This window comes from Falco punctatus, assembly GCF_963210335.1.
Source record: "Falco punctatus genome assembly, chromosome: 17".
NCBI classification, from domain to species: Eukaryota; Metazoa; Chordata; class Aves; order Falconiformes; family Falconidae; genus Falco; species Falco punctatus.
The window spans coordinates 1,236,468-1,255,542 of record NC_137597.1 but is presented as its reverse complement, the minus strand read 5'-3'; the positions used below and the strand labels follow the sequence as shown (position 1 = coordinate 1,255,542).

At 49.3% G+C, this 19,075-nt stretch overlaps 1 protein-coding gene and 1 long non-coding RNA gene across 11 annotated transcripts in view; one reads left to right on the top strand and one right to left on the bottom strand.

Moving 5' to 3' along the window:
- Window positions 1-19,075, bottom strand: part of LGR6 (leucine rich repeat containing G protein-coupled receptor 6) — a 141,233-nt gene that overhangs the window by 47,997 nt on the left and 74,161 nt on the right. For all 3 annotated transcript variants that reach the window (XM_080367437.1, XM_080367439.1, XM_080367438.1), the window contains one exon: window positions 17,775-17,846. In XM_080367437.1, coding sequence (XP_080223563.1) covers window positions 17,775-17,846 — 72 coding nt within the window. The remainder of the gene's footprint in view (window positions 1-17,774; window positions 17,847-19,075) is intronic.
- LOC308054513 overlaps window positions 1-19,075 on the top strand; it is a 113,480-nt gene that overhangs the window by 68,149 nt on the left and 26,256 nt on the right. For 5 of the 8 annotated variants that reach the window (XR_013924134.1, XR_013924135.1, XR_013924136.1 and 2 more), the window contains 2 exons: window positions 1,495-12,874; window positions 15,800-15,984. This is a non-coding gene — a long non-coding RNA (uncharacterized lncRNA). The remainder of the gene's footprint in view (window positions 1-1,494; window positions 12,875-15,799; window positions 15,985-19,075) is intronic. The other 3 variants (XR_013924137.1, XR_013924138.1, XR_013924139.1) reach the window with 3 other exon arrangements.

The window sequence follows — 19,075 nt, the reverse complement described above, 5'->3', positions numbered from 1 at the left end:
AGTTTAATTAATTAAAGAACAGACAATGAAAATATCCACTGGGAATAGTTATCATTTTTCAAAACCAAATTAAACTTTCAGAAACAGAGATGCTGAAACAGAGGCGAGGGCTGGTACACCAGGCTGAGCTGTCCAAGGCAGGGATGGTTTGTGGCAAGGCAGTGGGGTGGGCCCTGAGACTGTCTGGCTTTATGTCCTACTTTGGCCACCAGCTGCTGGGTGAAGCCACAGACGTGAGCCACGAGGGAGTCTGGCTTCAGTGTGATGGTGCCCCAGGTGTTGGGGAAATTTACCGTTAATGCTGATGTATCTGCTCCATGGCTGTTTAGCATATGCTCAGGAGAGGCACTTTTTAAAATCCATGGCCATAGGTACGAGAGAAGTGCCAGTGAGGTAGCATGGCTCCTAGGCAGATTTTTGTGAGGTGCTTGGACACCTCCCTGCCTTTGTGGATCCCTATGGTTAGTATAGGCACGATAATTGAAGTTCATCTAACGAGTTTGTTAACTCTTCTGGATGGCCACTAGCTTTGGACATGCTGCAGCTCCCAGCTAGGCTCTGCTCCACGTCTCTGTGCCCTGCCATCAGTGAGAGGTCACCTCTGCAACACCCAAAGGAACCCCAAGTCTTCTGTCCCCTCACCTCCACATGGGCTGCCTGGTGGCAATGTGGAGCATTGTGGGGAGCATGGCCACTGCCCCTGAGACACTCTGTGGAGAGCAGCACGCTCAGGGAGTGCTGGTGAGCTCCAGCCTCATCACTGCTGCCTTAACCTGGTCCAGAGGGTGAAAATCAGACCCCAGCCGGACTCCCCAGTGAAGCAAAAGGGAGACTTTCTGCTGGTTGCAATGAGCTGGACAAGGACCTGAGCAACCTCAGAAACAGCAGCCTGCTTGGACCACAGGACAGCAGCTATCTGGAGCTAATGAAGTTAAAATTAGGAACAAGGACGTGTCCAGGTGAAGGTATTTCACACACAGAATGAGGGGCAGGATCCCTTACGTGCCTTTGCAGCACTGAGAAGGGAACAGGGAACATGGACTAAGTGATGGCTGCCTTCCTGGTACCAAAAGTTCTCTGGGTTATTTAATTGCTCCTTGGGGAGCTGATGGCTGTTTCTGGAATAGAGGTGCATTCTTTCTAATAAAAGCTGTGCATGTGGGTATTGCTAATTGCTATGGCTTTCAGACAGCTCTCCACTCTCTTCTGGAAGGAGAAAAGCTGAAGTTCTTGGCACAGAGTTGTTAGTAATTATATCAATTATACTAAACAAAAACCAACCCAACAGTTCTCTCCTTTCTTCAGTGTGTGACTCTGGCTCTGTAAGTGTTTTGTTATGATTTATACCTAAGATAATTGGGCTGATTAGTGGGTAAATTGGACAGTGCAGGCTGGGGCTGGCTCCTCACCTTCCATGGAGATGTTTTAATCTTTATTTCACCAAATCACTCAGTCAGTTTTCCTTGCAAGCATTAACCCGTTTGTTGTTTACAGAGGAAGATGCCTCTTTCATGGAGCTGCTGAATGGCTTAGAAGTGGGACTTCATCTCACACCTGCTGTTAGGTCTGGAGAGTGGATGACACAGTGGTCTCCAGATGTCTGCATGGACAAAATTTCCAAGTGACTTCACAGGCTCAAGCAAGGCACTTCAGAGCATCATCCTGTCCATTGGAGGCAAAAGGAGCTGATTTTAAGTGGGACATTCAAGAGCAACGGCATATGAAAATCACCAGCTCCTTGAAAGTCTCAGCTTCTGGGTGTAGACCTGCATCTACTGCTGATAGTTATGGGGCATTTATATGACTTCAACATGACACTTAGTCGAAAGTCCTAAAAGTGCCTGGAATCACCTCAGATTTTACTCCGTTTTTGGTTTTATGGACTACAGGGATGGGGAGAGAGGGAACTGACTGGGAAGCATGTCAAAAGTCCCTTGGCTTTTGATCTGAGCCATTGACTGTGTCATCTTCGTTCACATCTGTGCTGAGCCATGGTGAGAGGAGCAGGTCAGCACCAAATGCAAGTATGTCTGAGCCCCACCAGCTGCTGCCTTTGCTGCTGCTGTGCCAGTAGCAGCTCTGGGGAGCCAAAGGAACCCACACGGGGTGGGAAAGGGAAGTCTTTCCTTGGGCAGGACAGTGTCAGGTAGGCTTCATGTGGGTGCAGGGTTAGGAGCCCAACATGCCTCTGAAGAGCACTTCATTCCTTTGAGCATTTTCTGTATTTGATAAAGGTTTGAGGAGGAATTGCCTGCCTTCTTGCCAGGAACAGTCTAGAGTTGATGCTAGGACCAAAAATATTTCTAGAAGGGACCAAGCATGTAGGGAAGTCCTTTTCTAATGAGAAAAGGTCAGGAGTGGGAGATTCCCCCTTCCCAGTGTGCAGAAGATAAGCCAATGCAATCAGTTCAGCCATTCAGGAGGTCCAGGTGGTGGTGGTGCTATGTGCAGCTGCCAGTGCAGTGAGCATGTCGTAAGTTTTGTATTAATTCTGACAGGTCAAGCTACAATCTGAGATCTTTGGTTTCCTGCACCACAGACCCAGCAGTTTTTAAGAACTGTCTTGTTCCAAGAACTGTTTCCAGAGTATTTCAGAGGATGTACAAGTGCATTTCCTAGACATCTGTAAGCACATGCATCCTGTTGTCTGTAACATGACTGGCAGAAGTGTGCAGCAGTGGATAACCAGAAACAGCCTCTCTGTTCCCTAACAGATGTGGTGCGAATCTCAGGCTATGACTGGCAGAAGCAACTTTGCCCGTATCTTTCCAGTTCCTTCTGCCTGTGGAGCATTTACAGGGGGAGCTGCAGCCTAGAAACCAATAAAAACAGAAAGTGCCATGCTGTCAGGAAATATCCTGACTTCTGCTGCTGTGCTTCCTTCCTTGCACGCAGTAGAGACAATAATAGCTGGCTCTCTGTATGCCTTAGACAAACTATGTGCAGTAACTGGTCTGCAATATAAACTCTGATGTTCCTCCACTGCCTGCAGCCCAGTCACAACAGGACAGCGGGACCTCAAACTCCAGCCCATCCTCCCAGTACTTTTTGCAATATATAGAGCTATTCTTTCCCTTGATAAAGTTGGAGAAAACTTTCCACCAAAGACTATACGCAGCGTTGGGTATACTGGGCTGGGCTGTTCTCTCTCCAAACCGAGGAGCTCCACTGCATCTCGACTCTCTGTCAACAGCAGAATATAGGACATAAAAAGGATGGTCTGGAGAGAGCTGTGACCCCGTGAAGGTGTTGAGGCCTGACCCAGCAGCACTGGGAGGCAGAGATGGTTGCCCACCCCTCCCTGAGTCCACCCCTTCCTCGGGGAGTGAGGTGCTCGCTGTCTTCCTTGGCCCCAGTGTGCATGTGTGTCGGCTGAACAGAGCTGATCTCACCAGAAATGTCTAATTGGTGCCTTCAGGCAATCACGTCTCTCTTCCTGTCTGAGTTTATCTTGAAAGGCTTGATTGAGTTACCTCCTATCCCATAATAGGATCTAAGTTCCTTGTAGTAACATAAGAAGGAGATGATGTCACTGCAGCTATTCTCCGATAACTTACTAATGACTGGGGCCAACACCTCAGTTCCTTTCTCAGGCAAAACTCCCAGACACACTGAGTCAGTACCTGGCTTGTGAGCTCCTGGGGGAATGTGCCGCGAGGAGCTGAGGGCACAGCGAGGGAGGATGGCTCCAGAGCCCAGCAAAGCGCCCTGCTCGAAGGCACTCTGTCCCCCTCTGCCAGGCTCCCCTGCAAGCCAGCTCCGTATGGGCTGCGCTTTCTGCGATGCACAGCACCCCATGGGGCCCAGAAACACAGAGGCAGGAGGTTCTGGGTCCCTGAGCCTGCCCAGACTGCCCAGGCGGGCAGCAAGGGCTCCTTCCATCAGCTGATACCAAACGGGATAGGAGAAAGGCAGCCAGGGACGGACTACAGTGCTAACCTGGAAGGCTGGAATCTGGTTTTAATTTCTGCTCTATCATGCCCTCGAGGTCATAATGCACTGCAGATACACTGGGAGAATGGACCTACTGGAGCGGGTCCAGAGGAGGTCACAAAAATGATCAGAGGGCTGGAACACCTCTCCTATGAGGACAGGCTGAGGGAGCTGGGGTTGCTTCAGCCTGGAGAAGGCTCTAGGGAGACATTTATAGTGGCCTTTCAATACTTAAAAGGGGCTTATAAGAAAGATGGGGACAGTCTTTTAGTAGGGCCTGTAGGAACAGCACAAAGAATAATGGATTTAAACTAAAAGAGGATAGATTCAGACTACATATAAGGAAGAAACTTTTTATGATGCAGGTGGCAAAACACAGCCACGGTTGCCCATAGAGGCGGTAGATGCCCCATCCCTGGAAACACTCAAGGTCAGGCTGGACAGGGCTCTGAGCAACCTGATCTAGTAGATGTCCCTGCTCACAGCAGGGGGATTGGACCAGATGACCTTTAAAGGTCCCTTCCAACCCAAACTCCTCTATGATTCTGACTCTATAAATGATACATTACTGAATAGGTAAATTGTTGCCTTGTAGCCTCTCTGCCTCTGTCACAGAAGAGCTCACAGCCCTCAAGCAAGACTTGCAAGAGTTCACTAGCTCCATTTCCAGGCTGAAAACACTTGTGAAAATCATCTCAGGCAGCAAATGAAGGTTCAAGATGCAAATGTTCCCAGTTGGGTGTGGAACAGGACCTGGTGGAAAAGTTTGCAGGGCTCTGTTTGGACTGCAATGAGTCTTCCTTCACTCCTGACTTAATGGGACATGTACCTCTGGGAAGCCCTCCACAAGGGATGCTCAGGAAATGAAATCAGGGCAATACCAGGACTCCACACAAAGTGCCTTTGGTACAGACAAGAAGGCTTTGTTATCCCCAGCTGCAGACACCTCCAAAACCCCTCAGGTCAGAACCGTGCAAGAAGGATTGCCAAAACCTCTGTGCAGCTATAGAAACTGCCAACGGTTGGGCAGCTGCACTCCACCGGTGCACCAATTCCCCAACCAGCCCTTTCCCTGGGCACCTGGCATTGCCCCTTTGCCCATGGTGCCAGGCACAGGGAAATGGAGAAGGTGCAGGAGGCAGCCAGAGGCTGAGCAGAGTGGCTCAAAGGTCCACCAAGCACTGTGGGTCCTGCATATTTGCTGGAAAACCTGGTGTTCGTCCAGCACAAAGCTTGCTGGAAAAGAGAAGGGAGAGCAGCTTTTGGGACCGAAGCAACAGGACACACTGATTTCTGCAGAGAGGGGCTCTGAACAGGTGATGGTGCCCTGAGAGCTCTCCAGAGCCAAGCATGTGCTGGGATGTAAGAGCCAGCTCACACCTTGAATGCACAAGGGACCAGATGCATCACAAGGACCCTGCCTGGCAGTGGGCACCTGCAGGGTGTCACAATGGGGTCCATGCCCGACCTGCTCCATCCGCTCTCCGCTTGCGAGTCGGTGTTGAGATAGGGGTCCAGATGTCCAGTCTGTGGTGTTTGACTCAGGCAATCATTGCAAGACTGGCAGTTATCTTGTTTTGATGGACACCTGGGTGGAGACTTCCTCCTGTTGGGGTGCTGGACTGTACCCTGGCATGTTCGAGTGCCTCCTTGTGCTGGGTGGTCCCCTGTGACCTTCCAATGCAGCTGGCTTTGTTTTAGAAATTAAATCACCCTCACCCTTACAGTGACACCTCACACCTCATAGACTATACTGGGGAGAAGCACTGGCCTTTGCTGAGAATTTTGATCGTCATGCATGCGGCGCATCACTTCTCACTGAACATGTGACCCGCAGCTGGCCAGATGTTGACCTGGAGAGGAGTGCACAACAGCTCTCTATCTCACCAGGGACTGAGGGCCTCTGGCCTTGGCCCCTCCACAGGTTTAAACAGCATGGCAGCCATGAGCCCTCCAGAGCCAGCGCAGGGGTCTGGGGGACTGTCTCCTGGCCCCTCTCTGGCTGAGGGGATCCTCCATGGGCCACACACAGCAGCTTTTGAGCCACACCACAGCTGCAGGGCACTGGAAAGCTCTGCTGCTCTTTCTGGCAGCTGAGGCTGCTTTCAAGGTGGAACACTGAGCCGTGAGAACAGGGCATAGTCTGCTCGGCTGGGGTTTGGAGCTAGCTGTCCAGTGTCCCTGCTCTGCCGCGGGCTCAGCGTGACCCTGGACAAGCTGCTTGGCTTTTCTTCGCCTCCTCTTTGCTCTGTACGAAGGGAACTGTAGCTTTGCCCTGCACTGCAAGGGGCTGTGCAGGTTGCTGTGTCCCGTCGAGAGCAGTCAGCACTGCAGGCGGCTGTGAGGGGACACATCGCTTGGACCACCTGCAGCCTGGGCTAGCAGGGACCTCCCAGACCATGGCAGTGAGCTCTGACTGCCAAAGATACCGTGTCCAACGGAGCCTGTCATGCACAGGGCTGGCTTCTGCTGCTCCTAGAATTTTGTATATGTGCCTCGTATCACTTGGCTAAAAATTAACTTGGTGTTTATCCCACCAACACAGCTAATATTCCTATGCCTTACCTAGTAAGGTGGGACAGTTCTGTACCTTTCACCCCTGAGTCTCACTAGATTGACTGTGCTCCCATCTACCTTGCTGTGGGAGGAACTTCTTGAAGTCCACAGGGTTATGAAAGGGGCAGAGAGTTGAAGATGAGAGAAATGTGTCTTGAATAGAGGACTAAATGTTGCATAGATGGGTGCCATCTTAATATGTTGTTCATTTCTTGTTTGCCTTCCTATGTCCAGTTTACCTGAAGCTTCTCTGTGGTTCATCAGGACTGCTTGCACATTCAATGCATGTAACATCTGGGACCCATCTTCCTTTTGCACTGACACATCTACTGTATGTAACATCTGGGACCCATCTTCCCAGCTCTGTGGCTGTATCTACTGTAGGTAACATCTGGGACCCATTGCCCATCTTCTCCGTTGAGCCTTCACTGGGGAAATGCAGCATGCCCTGGATACTTAGATGTATAAGTGAGTGAGTTAAGGTTCATGAATCCCCATAATAAAGGTCAATGGAAAACACGTTGGAACTTACTATATGACTCATATGCAAGAGCGTGTCTGTGTGTGGATTGTGGATGTGAACTATATTATTTCTTTAGTGTCTACAATGTTCTAGGCACTGGGAGGGCAGTCAAGACAGTGTGTGCCTCTTCCTGAAAGCTATTACAGCCTGAAGTGGGAACTGACAGTGCGTATGAGAGGGCTGTGAAGGTGAAGTTAAGTTTCTGTGTTTGTCAGAGTCACTTCTGAGGGACATTTACGTATGGAAAGCTGGGTGTTGCAGCCATTGCACTGTGGGCAGAGGAGGGTAGGAACAATACAGATAGACAAGCGACCACCAGTTTCAGCCTGGTGTGAATGATCTCTTGAACGTTCAGCCAGATGGAACTCCTGGTTGCCACACTGGATCTCTAGCAGTCAATATAGGAAAGTTTGGAGGTGGCTGCAGTACGTAATGGGCATAGCCATGTAGGTATAGCTTCTGCCAGACTGCTAGAAAAATACAGCTCAAGCCACTCAACCTGTACTGTGACCTCTTCACTTGAGAGCACAGCTGGTGAATCCTGGAGGTGTTGGGGCACGGCAAGGGTACCCCTCATCATCACCCCCTTCCAAGTGTGGCCAACCACAAGATCAATAAATGCGAAAATTAGAAAGTGAAGTATGAAGAGAGGAGTTGACTCAGGGGATCGTCATGAACATTAAGGCCCAAGTCAAGATCACTGGCAGCTGAAGAGCCTACACTCCTTGCACTTTTATTTTTGGGCAAGACGATCTCACCCGATAGGTTTCTCTGAGGGCTACGCAAGTGTGTGCTGGGTCATGGGGGAGGAGAGATGCTCAGCTCTGCTTTGGTACCCATGCTCTGATGATGTGTGTTAGCTTGGTGAGCTGGTTTTGCCAGATAAAAGTGGGGGGTGGGCAGATGGGTATTTTTTTGCTCTCCAGGGGTAGGAAAAACACATCTTACCCAGCCTTATTCACACAGAACTTGAAAGTAATTATAGGGTCTTTCCATAGCCAGAAGAGAAAACTAGAGTCCTTCAGAGAGTGATTCATCCTCTGAGACAGGGCTCTGAGATAACAGAGGTGATTCACCCTCTGGAGATGCTCATCATTTTCCACTGCTGACTAGCTGAGATGAGTAATATCTAGACAGCTATGGTCAGAGGAGAAAAATCCACCTGGCCGGCCTGAGGGAGATGTGGGCACAAGAGAAGCTTACCTGAAGGGAAGGAAGATTGTGTAGCGAGGCCATGGAGGATGACTCAGAATTTGATTTCCTGCCTGGTGGTATCTTAAGCTCTCCCACCACGAGGGAAGGATCTAGCACTACAGTCACAGCAGAGGCATGAAAACACCAGCCTCCTGGTTCCAGCCACTCGACTTCCCAACTACAAACCTGGCCCACGCTGCTCTGTGTAATGCCAAATGCCCACATGGCTGACCCCGCTGCTGTTATTTGAAGGCTGCAAGGGGGAGGCAGTGAAGCTGCTTGTTAGGTCCCACCAAGAATACAGTGACCAAGCCATAGTTTTTTCCCCTGTAAAAAGAGGGTGATTTCAGAGACAGGGCAGGAAGATTTTGTGCAGCAAGCATCCTCTAGTGTGGAAGCAACTTCTTTAGCACGCTGCCTGCACTGGGGTCTCTTTCCTGCCACAGGCATGCTTTCTGCTGCAAAGTGGTCTGTGAAAGGTGACATTCAAGGTCCTGTGCTCTCAGCAGCAGCAATCACCAAGAAAGTACTTGCTGTTGCTTTGTTTCAGTCTATCTTCAGATTCATCATTAAGAACTACCTCACTGAACTCTTTTTCATTGTGCTCCAGAAAGACCCCATAGCCAATAAATCATGTTACAGGACTGAGGTGGTCTTGCCACAGACAACTTCTGTGCCAACAGATTGTAAGTCACTGCTATGTTATGTCGACTTTATAGAGTTCTGTTTTTTCCGTAGCTTTCATCCTCTAAACACCCAATGGAAAAAACACCTTTCTTAAACCTTACTCCATCACGTGTGATTTATAGAGAAGAATATTGCTGTTAACAGCAAACTGTCAAATCTCAAATAGATCAAAGAAGTTAAACAAGGGATGAATTGACTGAGCTCTTCAGGCCATGCTTCCAAAGCATGCTTCCAGCCATGATTCCAAAGTAAATTTTTTCTTCCTTCTGTCATAAGAATTTATATGCTTGTGAGAATCTAATCAGGTGGGAAGAGCTTTCCTCCTTTGTCTACATCAAAGTCCACATGTTCTCAACTTGCTGTAAGTCATTCTTTGCATTTTAATCCCTGGCCATATGTATAAAAATAACTACCTGCCTTGAGGGACAGAGGATGAAGTAGTCTTTATTGCCTTTCCATAAGAATCCAAAAGGTTCCTGCTAAAGATATCAGAGAAGTGGCAAACCAATGGGTTGGAGTAACTGGATTATTTTAGTTAGAGATAAAATGAACCTGTATGCAGGTGAGTGTACATGTCAGGCTGGTTTACTGCTCAGAGATTATGCGTCAAGTAAAGCTGGAGTGAAATCAGAATATAACGGGAAATTGTATTTGTAGAAAACATGAAAATGCTTGCAGTATTTTTAAGAACAGTGTATATGACACAGTTTGTCCTCCAGGTTGCATCCCATCAGCTTATGAAGACATCAACTCCTTCTGCAGGACAGATATAAAGAGAACAGACACTGCTGTCATATAAGCAGTGCACCTCGTGGTGCAGGATCTTGAGGCTTCACTCCTCATGAAGGGAAGTGCTGCTGCTGCTGCTGTTGGGGAAAGGGAACGTCACAGAGGAGGAGGTGAGTGCAGTGGGGAGATTTGTCAAAAAGTAGCTGGGAACCATTCTCCAAGCCTCAGGTGCCACAATTGGTTTCTGTGCTTGCAAATGCAAGGGTGAAATGGGGTATGGGCTCGGTGTGCTGGAGGCTTCTGGGGCAGCAACAGCTGTGGGGAAATCCCACGGTCAAGGCTGGTCCAAGGACCTGACTGTTGCTGGTCACTTGGACAAGGCAGAAACATCTGAAAATTACTTTATGGGACTGAATGGGCTTTGCAGACCTTTAGCCAAGACACCAGACTCCTAGTTCCCTCTTATCTCAAACTGTAGTATCGATGGACTATGATTTACTTGCTCTCTCTTGTCTGGAGCAGAGAGTTACCAGATTTTTAGATATTTCTAGACAAACCTCTGTATGTGCAAGGCCAGAGGATGGGCTAGAGCTGTGGTTAACTCCCTGGTACTAAAGACTTAATGAGCACATCATTTTGATACCCAGGTGGGTATCACAGCTTGAAGTCATCTCAGCTGTACTCATATGTCTCCTTTTGAACTGTGTCTCTTTCCAGCTGTGAATGGAGGGGACCAGGCACTGCTGTGAGTGATCTGTCTCAGAAGGCAGGTGCCTGCTTTCCAGGAGACGTTTGTCCCCCCCTGCATCTACTTGTCTCTCTTGACTAAAGGATGCTGCTCAGACACATGGCAATGAGCCCAGCTGGAGCCTTCCCCGCTGCTGGTGTCCCACTGGGGGACACCATGTGTGTCAGCGTCTCCATGCCAGCTATGTCCATATTCTCAGAGTCTGCGGTCTGTGTGAGGTTACATGCAGCCACAAGTCTCTGTGCAAGGAGAAATGAGCTGCCATGGGGCAGGAGACAAACAAGTGGATGCCATTATCCGGCAGGGAGAAATGTGACCCTGGAAGCATTGTGTCTATGCTGCTGTGTTTTACTGGGTCAGAAAACCTGCTACTGTCTCAGGGATGTCCAAGGTCTCTCAAAATCCCAGAGATTAGCTATCAGTGCAGTTCCTGCCCAGCCTGGATAGGGAACCCTGAGGAAATGCAGAGCTCTGGGATTCGTGGCCGCAGGCAGATCCCCACGCTGAGAGCACAGGCTGGCACTGTGGAGTTGGGCTACAGCGGTAACCCTAGGACAGCTGCACTGGGCCACTCAGAAATCTTATCCTCCTGGAGCCCCTGGCCTCAAAGCCAGGCGAGAGAAGTGATGATGACAGTCCTGAGGCCACCATATAGCCGCCCATACTGGAAAAGCTCTGACACCCTTCTGCCTGGCACTAAACCTCCGTTCCCCCACCAAACTGCTGTAGGCAACATCCACCCGGAGGAGCCAACCACCCGCCAAGCACCTCCCCAAAGTGCTGATCTGCGAGAAACTCCAGAAAGAGCTCACTATTCTTATTGTTTTCAATAAGTATTTGAAAAAGAAAACCCAAGAGTGTATCTTGATCTCTTAATCCATCAGATTTCTTTTCTCTTTGCTTTCCCTACCTCTGCAAGCCTGGTAATTATAATTTATAGCACCTGCTCACTTTGAAATACCTTGGACTCCTTCTGCCTGGCAGAGGAACAGACACAGTGCCCATCTGCTTTAGGTAAATTCTCACAAACCACAAAGTCATTAATTAGACTGACACACGACTCTTCCAGAATACACATGGTATGTTGTTACTGCACCTATAAACCACTGGTAACCAGATACTCTGCCAGGGGATCACAACCGGATCAGAGCATTACGTAAAGCCTTGGCACCCCTTGCAGGGCTCAGAGCGTTGCCATCAGGTGTGCGTGTTCTCTCTAATCCTCCTCACCGGGCTTCCCAACATGCTTCCCCGATAAAGCAAGCCTGCTGGGAAGCAGCTCCCTTACACTTGGTAGGAGGCTCAGTCTCCTGAGGTTTGTATTCTCTTCTTTTGAAATCCAAATTCCTCTCTGTATTAAACTAGTGATCCCCGCCAAGGTCTCCTTCCTGACAGCTCAGGCTCCAGGCAGTGATGCCTCATCATCCTGCAGCTGGCAGGGAGCGGGGCAGGTCTGATTCTGGCCCCACGGGACTGGCTGCAGCTTCAGAGAACCTGTGATGAGGGTGTGTGTAAGGACAGGTGTGTCTGATGTGGATGGGGGTATTTGGGTGGGTTTGACACTTGCCTCCTTGGGCTGGCTGGCACTCATGGGGCAGAGTGAATTGTGAATGCCTCTGGCTGGGAAGTGCTGGACCCCACAGCAGATGCCTCCCTCCACAGGAGGAGCAGCCCAGACCACATGAAGTCCCTGATGAGGGATTCTTGGTGATACGCAGTAAGCCAACCTGGAGCAGCCAAGGTCAGGGTCAGCACTCAAAGTGGTGGCAATGGGTGTCCTAGACCTACAAATGCCCTTGGCACAGGACTATGCTGAATGACTGCAAACCTCCACCTGGTTTGCCAGTCTTCCCAGCACCTGTGTTAGAGTTTGCAGGAGGAAACCCTGTTAGTGTGTTTGAAGCATTATTTGCCAAAAGTCAGAACTGCACTTCCTTGGTTAGAAAAGGTACGGGGGATCACACAGGGCGATGGGAACATCCTCTTGGATAGCAACCACAGGGGAACACCCTGACCCTCCCTTGTCATCTAAACCTTCCTGAACCTAAAGTCAGGTTTTTTTGGCGTGCTGTCTGTCCTGTGAAGGACTGGAACTTCAGTAACTGAGGTTTCCTGAGAGCCAGTATGCCTCATCTAGGTTAGTTAAAACTAGTGTCTTCCCATTGCTGGTTCCTACATCACAACACATATTTTGTGGGTGACAGCACACCTGCCATGGAAAATCCTGCCCACCTGAAGCTTGTGGGTTGGCAGCTTCCAGAAGGCTCCTTGCCTGAAAACAGATCCTCAGCCAGATCAGAAGTGAAGAGCAGGGGGAGGTCCACAGAAAGACAGCAGTGTAAGCATGGTCTTTGTGGCATCTTGTCAGTGTTTCTCTTTCCTTCTTTCTGGTCTTCTAGAGACAGATGTGAAAGCAGGACCTGGGCCATGTTAAGAGAGAGATGCTGCTTCCTCTCCCTGGAAGTGGAGTCCTTTGTTCAGGCTGCCACAAGAAAAGCTGTGTGGTAAGTCATGCAGGGTGCAAGAGGGTTCCAGCGTGGAACAAAGTTTCCTGGGGTCAAGGTACTCTGGAGAGTAGAGTTCATGCCCTGACTGTGCCACAGAGACTCAGATCATTCTGGACAGGAGACTCCTGCTTCCCTGTGCATCACCCCCCAGCAAAAGGGAAGAATAACTTTCCTTCTGCTCTCTGAGTAGCAACGTTTATTGGAGTTTCTTTCTGCCTGGACTTTCCTGTCCTTTAGCATGTATGTACAAGTTGATCTGCTGTCAGAGACTCCCAAACTTGCTGCAAACTTCCTAGTTGGTACCCCAACCTCACAGCATGCATCTTGCAGAGCCTGAGGAGCGTCTCACTGCCTGCACTGTCTGGCACTCTCAGCCAGCAAGCAGAGGGACATCAGTACAGGTCTGAACATGCCTCATGCCTGGGACTCCAGCTTGGACCCCAGCAGTGCAGCAAAGGGACCCAGCAGTTCAATTCCAGGTGCTACCAAGGGTTGGATGCATGTGTCCTGTCTCAAGTATCTCATGTCCTCTCTGAATGCTTGAGAGTCAAGACAGCTGCCACCTTTGGAGACACAGTGGAGTTTATTAATCATTATTTTTTTCTTTCCTATTTCAGAGACTCAACTGACACGTTAGGTTTTTGCTATATTTCAGCTCTAACTTGGTGATGTGCAGGCAGTAAATAGCAACCTCCCTCTGTCCCACAGTGGTTAAAGCATGCCCTTCTGCCCCACTTGTTTGGCCATCTCATCCCTTGAATTGCTTGGTAAATCCTACTGGTAGAGCTGCACTCAAGACAATCATTCTCAGCTTCCACTTAGTTTAGCTGCTTCTGTGTAAACCTGACAAAAGACTTGTTTATTGAGAAGTCTGTTTTTCCTCGCCTCTGTCCATAAGGGATACATACTTTCCTTTCAAATCCTGCCTGAATCCCAGAGTGATGGATGTGGACATCAAATGCAAATATCTGAAAGAGCAAGAAAATAACCAGCACACAATCCCTTTCTGTCTAATACAGCTGTGTGTTCCACCCCACTCCTGTTGGCTCCCATTTTCACCCCCCTTTTCAGCTGTCCTGCCTGCTTAGCATGGGTTGCCAACTTGCAAAGCAGATAGTTAATATTCCACAAAGTGCCATACAAGTCTGGTAACTCAGGAACTGTCATGATGTGCCATCAAGCCACTTCCCCTTCTGAATGGAAAAAAATAGACTCTGGGCAACACGAGTACACTGGGTCTCAGATAGTCTGACCAGTGATGCTTGGAAATCGTGCTGTGGGTGACCTATAGATGTTCCAGGCTGGCTAATTTTTTGGCAACTAATACACAAGAGTCTCATAAACTTGTAGAAAATGACTCAGATACTTGAAAAAGAGGGGAAAAAAAATACCTAATGCAGACCTGTACTGGAGCCTCTTGGTCTGAGGTTAGTAACCACATTTGGAGAAATCATCGCAGCACTAGGAAAACCAAGCAGAGCATCTTAGCTCTGTATCTGCCTTAAGACATAGCGACTGTTCCACACTGTGCCACTCCTGTTGGTCTGGTGGCTAAAGAAAAGCATCTCTAAACATGAGCTGGAAGATGAATTGCAAGACCCTGCAAGCACTAGCTTCTCCATTGTGGGAGCAGCACAGGACAGAGGCTCCATATGAAAGCGGGTCATGCTTTCACCAGTGTGAGACACAGCAGTGGTACAACCTCATAACACACACAGTGTGTGTTCAGAAATGTCCCCATCCACGCAGAGCAGGGCTGTGCCTCACAGCCATGCTGGGCTTTGTCACCAGACATGGTTCCTGGGCCCTCCCTGTGCCCGAGGGTTCTCTGTTGTACACTTTCTGTATAAAGAGGAGAAAGTGCAAATCATCTTTTTCTGCATGTGCCCTCCACACTTCCAAGCAGCCGAGCTGGAGACACAGGCAGGGTTTGGTGCAGATCTAACGTGAGGCAGAGCTGGCTTGTGCCTGTCCTCTCGGACAGCAGCTACCTGTGAGAGTAACCAACTACCTCCTGTACCCTCCGTACTGAGGGCAGGTTTCACTGCAGCCTGTTGGTGATCGGTGACCTGAGAGGCACCTTCTGTGCATCCTTTCACCAGGCAGCTTGGACAGGGGAGAGGTCTCCATCATGTGGGACACTTCTGAAGCTTCTGCTTTCAGAGACTGCCCCCCGGTTTAGAGAGCTGGACCCAGCCTTAGGGTCACAGCACAGAAAAGCGACTGTAGGGGACCTGACTGATCCCTTATTGCTTTACCCTGAATTCTCATAAGCACAGAAAGAGCAGGATGGGTGAGGTGGCTTCACTGATGTGAGACCTACAGAAGACATTACTGTTTTGCTGCTTGCTTTTTATTCTCTCTCTCTCCTGGAGCTTTTGACCTTTCACACAGCCTGTCCCAGATACCTCCTCTCCTAGTGGCTGGTGGCCACACATACCGATTATGCCATTGCAGAGTCTCAAATGAGGAGTGGAAAGACTATTGTGGCAAGTGCAGCCAGGACCCCTAGGTCCAACTCCTGACTTTGCCATTGCCCTAGGGAAAATCAGTTTGCCTTCCCATGCTTGGTGTCATTCTGCCAGTGCAGTGCAAGCACTGGCAGTGAGCAAACTCTCTGGAATGCACTTCTGCATGTGCAGCTAGAGATGACCTATGTGCAGTTGTTATTATCCTAATGGGAGAAAGATCCAAAGCATCTTGCCCCACAGTTTGCACCGTCTACAGTTCCCACCAATTTGCTGCCTGTGGCTTAGCTAATCCCTTTCCAGTTTCTCTGATCAGGTGAGAAGTGATGGAGAAGGTCCAGTCCCAACCAGACACACTTTTGATACTCAGCCCTCTGGTTTTATTCCAAGACTAGTCCCCCTCAGGTTGTCTGAAGCAGCTTATTTCATCCTAAAATGTGCTCTTACTGTTCAGTTTCTGCAGTGGGGACATGAGATCTCATCTGGCCCGAGCTCTCCGTCCTCACCCAACTTTGGAGACACTTGGGGGGCCCACACTGGATGAGGTGGCCTTGGAGTACACTAAGAGCAGATGCCTCTGTGTTGATTCAAGATAAGCCATCCTTCAACCCTGAGCCCTAAATGAAGCCCAAAAGTGCGGTGAGTGGTTTCTTGGAGCATTTTTCATTTCTTGGTGCCATGTAGTATTTTGGTGGGGGCTGCTGGCTAAAGGGATGGAGCATATGGACATCTCAGCACTAGTTGATGAGCACACATCACCAGTGTGTGCCCAGCACCCGGTGACCCAAGCAGCAGTGGTACCTGCAGGCACTTGAACCTTCATCAGCAAAGGTTGGGTCTGTCCAGCCGTGGTGGCACTGGCAGTCACGCATTTTCATGGGCATAAGAGAAACAGGCCAAGGGGGGAAAGGGGCATTCGCCGCAGTCAATGACCTTCCATATCATGTTCCCCTTGAAAGGGAAGTCACTTGGAAAACAATCTGGTCTCCAAATCCACAGCGTGGGGGGTCTCAACTCTTGCACTGGTGGTGATAACACATTTTAATAACAGCCACAACTGTGTGCCAATGATATTTCAGCAACAAATGTTTCAAAACTCTCCTGGCAAAAAGTACATTCATATCCTGCACAGCCACACCCCCATCACAAATTAATATTTAAATTAATATTTACAGAAACTCCTACTTGGTGCTGGGAGGGACACACATGGAGAACTGTGCCCAGTTTTGGGCTGCCCAGTATAAGAACGATGAAGAGGAACCAGATGGGTCCAGGGGAGGGCTGGTAACAGGGTCAGGGTCCCAGAGTACTTGCCTCGTGAGTGGAGGTGGAAGGTGCTGGGTTGGTTTCACCTAGCAGAAAAGAGGCTAAGAGAGAGCTGCTAGTGACCCACAACTAAAGACAATGGAGCCAAGCTCTCCTGGGTGGTTCCAATTGATCAAACAAAGAATAATGACCACAAATTTAAAAAAAAAAAAAAAAGGAGGAGGAACGGCCCCAGGCCAGGTCACCAGTGGGGGGAAAATGTCCATGCTTGGAGGGTTTCAAGGCTTGGGTAGACAAAGCTGCACCTGCCCCGCATAGTATTGCTGATAGTCCTGCCCCAAGCAGGAGGCTGGCCTGAAGACCCCCAGAAACCACTTCCAGCCAGCATTTCTGTGACAAAAAGACAGTAAGACTAGGACTGAAGTCAAGGATTAGGGTTAAGGTTAGTTTTTCTAGTGGTTCAGCCCAATTCAGAATGATCATACAAGCTTTAGCAGTGCTGCTTATGCCAGCTGGGTGATTACCAAACCAACCTTCCCTAAATTCAGTGGCCCTACCAGGATCTGTTTGCAAGTGTGTCCATACTCAGAAAAACTATAAATATTTCAATGATGTGTGATTTTTAGTGAACACAATAGCACAAACCTGCTGTGGATATGGTTACTTTAAAGGCAAAGCATGATCACAGCCTCAGCTTCTTCTCATGACTGAATCACTGAAAGTGCTTTAAAGCATTTCTACTGACATAACTGCCCTCTATCTGGGTAAAGCATCCCTACTTGCATGTTGGCAGACCAGAGTGTCCTCTGTGCTCCCTGGCAGGTCCCTTCTCACTGTGGTCCACAGTGGAGAGGACAGAGCCCCTTCTGGGTAGGCATTTTCCAGTGTTCCTTGAAATATGCACTGGTGCTGGTGGCCTTTTCATCACAATGCACACATGGGGAGCTGTAATTTCAACATCCTTTACCAACACAGTGTTCCTTCCTTGAAAACCGCTCTCCCCTCCCTTCTATGCTAAGTGACAGTAATCTTTGGTTTAATTGGAAAAGAAAAGGAAGAAGGGACAGAACATCCTTGACAAAGGAACTAATGATTCAAATGCTGGGAAGCCTGGGGCTCCCAAGGGACTGTGCAGCTCGCAGCATTGATTTTTAATGACTTACAGAGATTGGAGGTTTGGAAGATCTCTCAGTGCCTCTGCAGGGATGCGACTCAGCTGATTGTTCTGCAACATCCTATAATTAGAAAAAAGAAAACTTTAATAAATAAAAAAAAAAAGCCTAACACAAAATGGAAGATGTTGCTGCTAGTTTCTGAAGCTGTCCTGGACTCTTGTTGGAAAGCTGGAGGGGTTGGAAAGCACCACACTGGTCACCCAGGGCTCTTAAGCAAGCCTTCAGGCTGCCAGCAGGTGAGCTGCAGTCCAGGCTGGCCCAGAACCCTGCAGCAGAGGGTCCCAGGGTGAGTTTGGTGCTGCAACGGGGGATCCGCTGGAGGAATGTGGCTGTAAAGGGGCCTCTCCACGGCACGTGTGCCTCTGTTGGTCCAGAGCAATACCAGTGCTTTCAGCTGAGTTGTCCTGTGTTTATACTCGTGCCAGACATCCTTCTCCTAGCGTGTCAGTGGTGATGACCTCTGCAGGGTCTATGGAAATTAGCCTGTGGGCAGCTTTCTTATTCAGCTTGTGGGACAGCTGCAAACACAATGGACTCCTGAGGAGCCACTCCATAGCTATTTGCTAAGGGGCTTCACAGCACTGGCACAACTTGTAGCAGTAACTGGAGCTGTTGTGGAAAAAGCCAAACCAGCCCAGGGGCTCCAGAGGGAGCAGGTGACTGGAGCTGTTGGGCTGAACGGGCAGGACCAGGAGGACTTCTTAGAAATGGAAGTCAGTGTAGGGCATGGAGAATGGCCATGGACACTGTGGTGACTACACAAGTGATTGGCAAGGAGACACTGGGTGGCCCCAGGGGCGGGTGTCTGCCGGCTCTAGCGGTTCAGGCAGGGTCAGAACCAGACCGCAGGGGTATTTCTGACCTGGTCAACCACTGTGCTCTCTCACTGACCTCCTGGAGCACCACACATGTGAATTTACTGTTTTTATTATCTCTGCATCTCTGGAAAGGCTAGGTTTTTGACTCTGGACCAGCCTTTGTTCTGAACCTACTTGTTCCTTCCAGAACTAGGGCACCACAGGCACATGCTCCTCTGGATAAGAGAGACATCCCAGCGTGGTAGCTGGGCTGCAGGAAGTGCCTAAAGAAAGGAATGTTTTATGTATCTGAGGTTTCTATTTCCAAAACCTTCAAGAAGAGGTTGGAGATGACATGAAAAGGGAAATGGTGCTTGGGGAGCTGTCATAATTACTGCCAGTGTCAAAGGGATAGAGCGTGGCCTTAGTAGTGAGGGGCAGCCCAAAGAGCAGTGCCGCAAGCAAGAAAGCTTCCCGTTGCTGTGAGTGCTA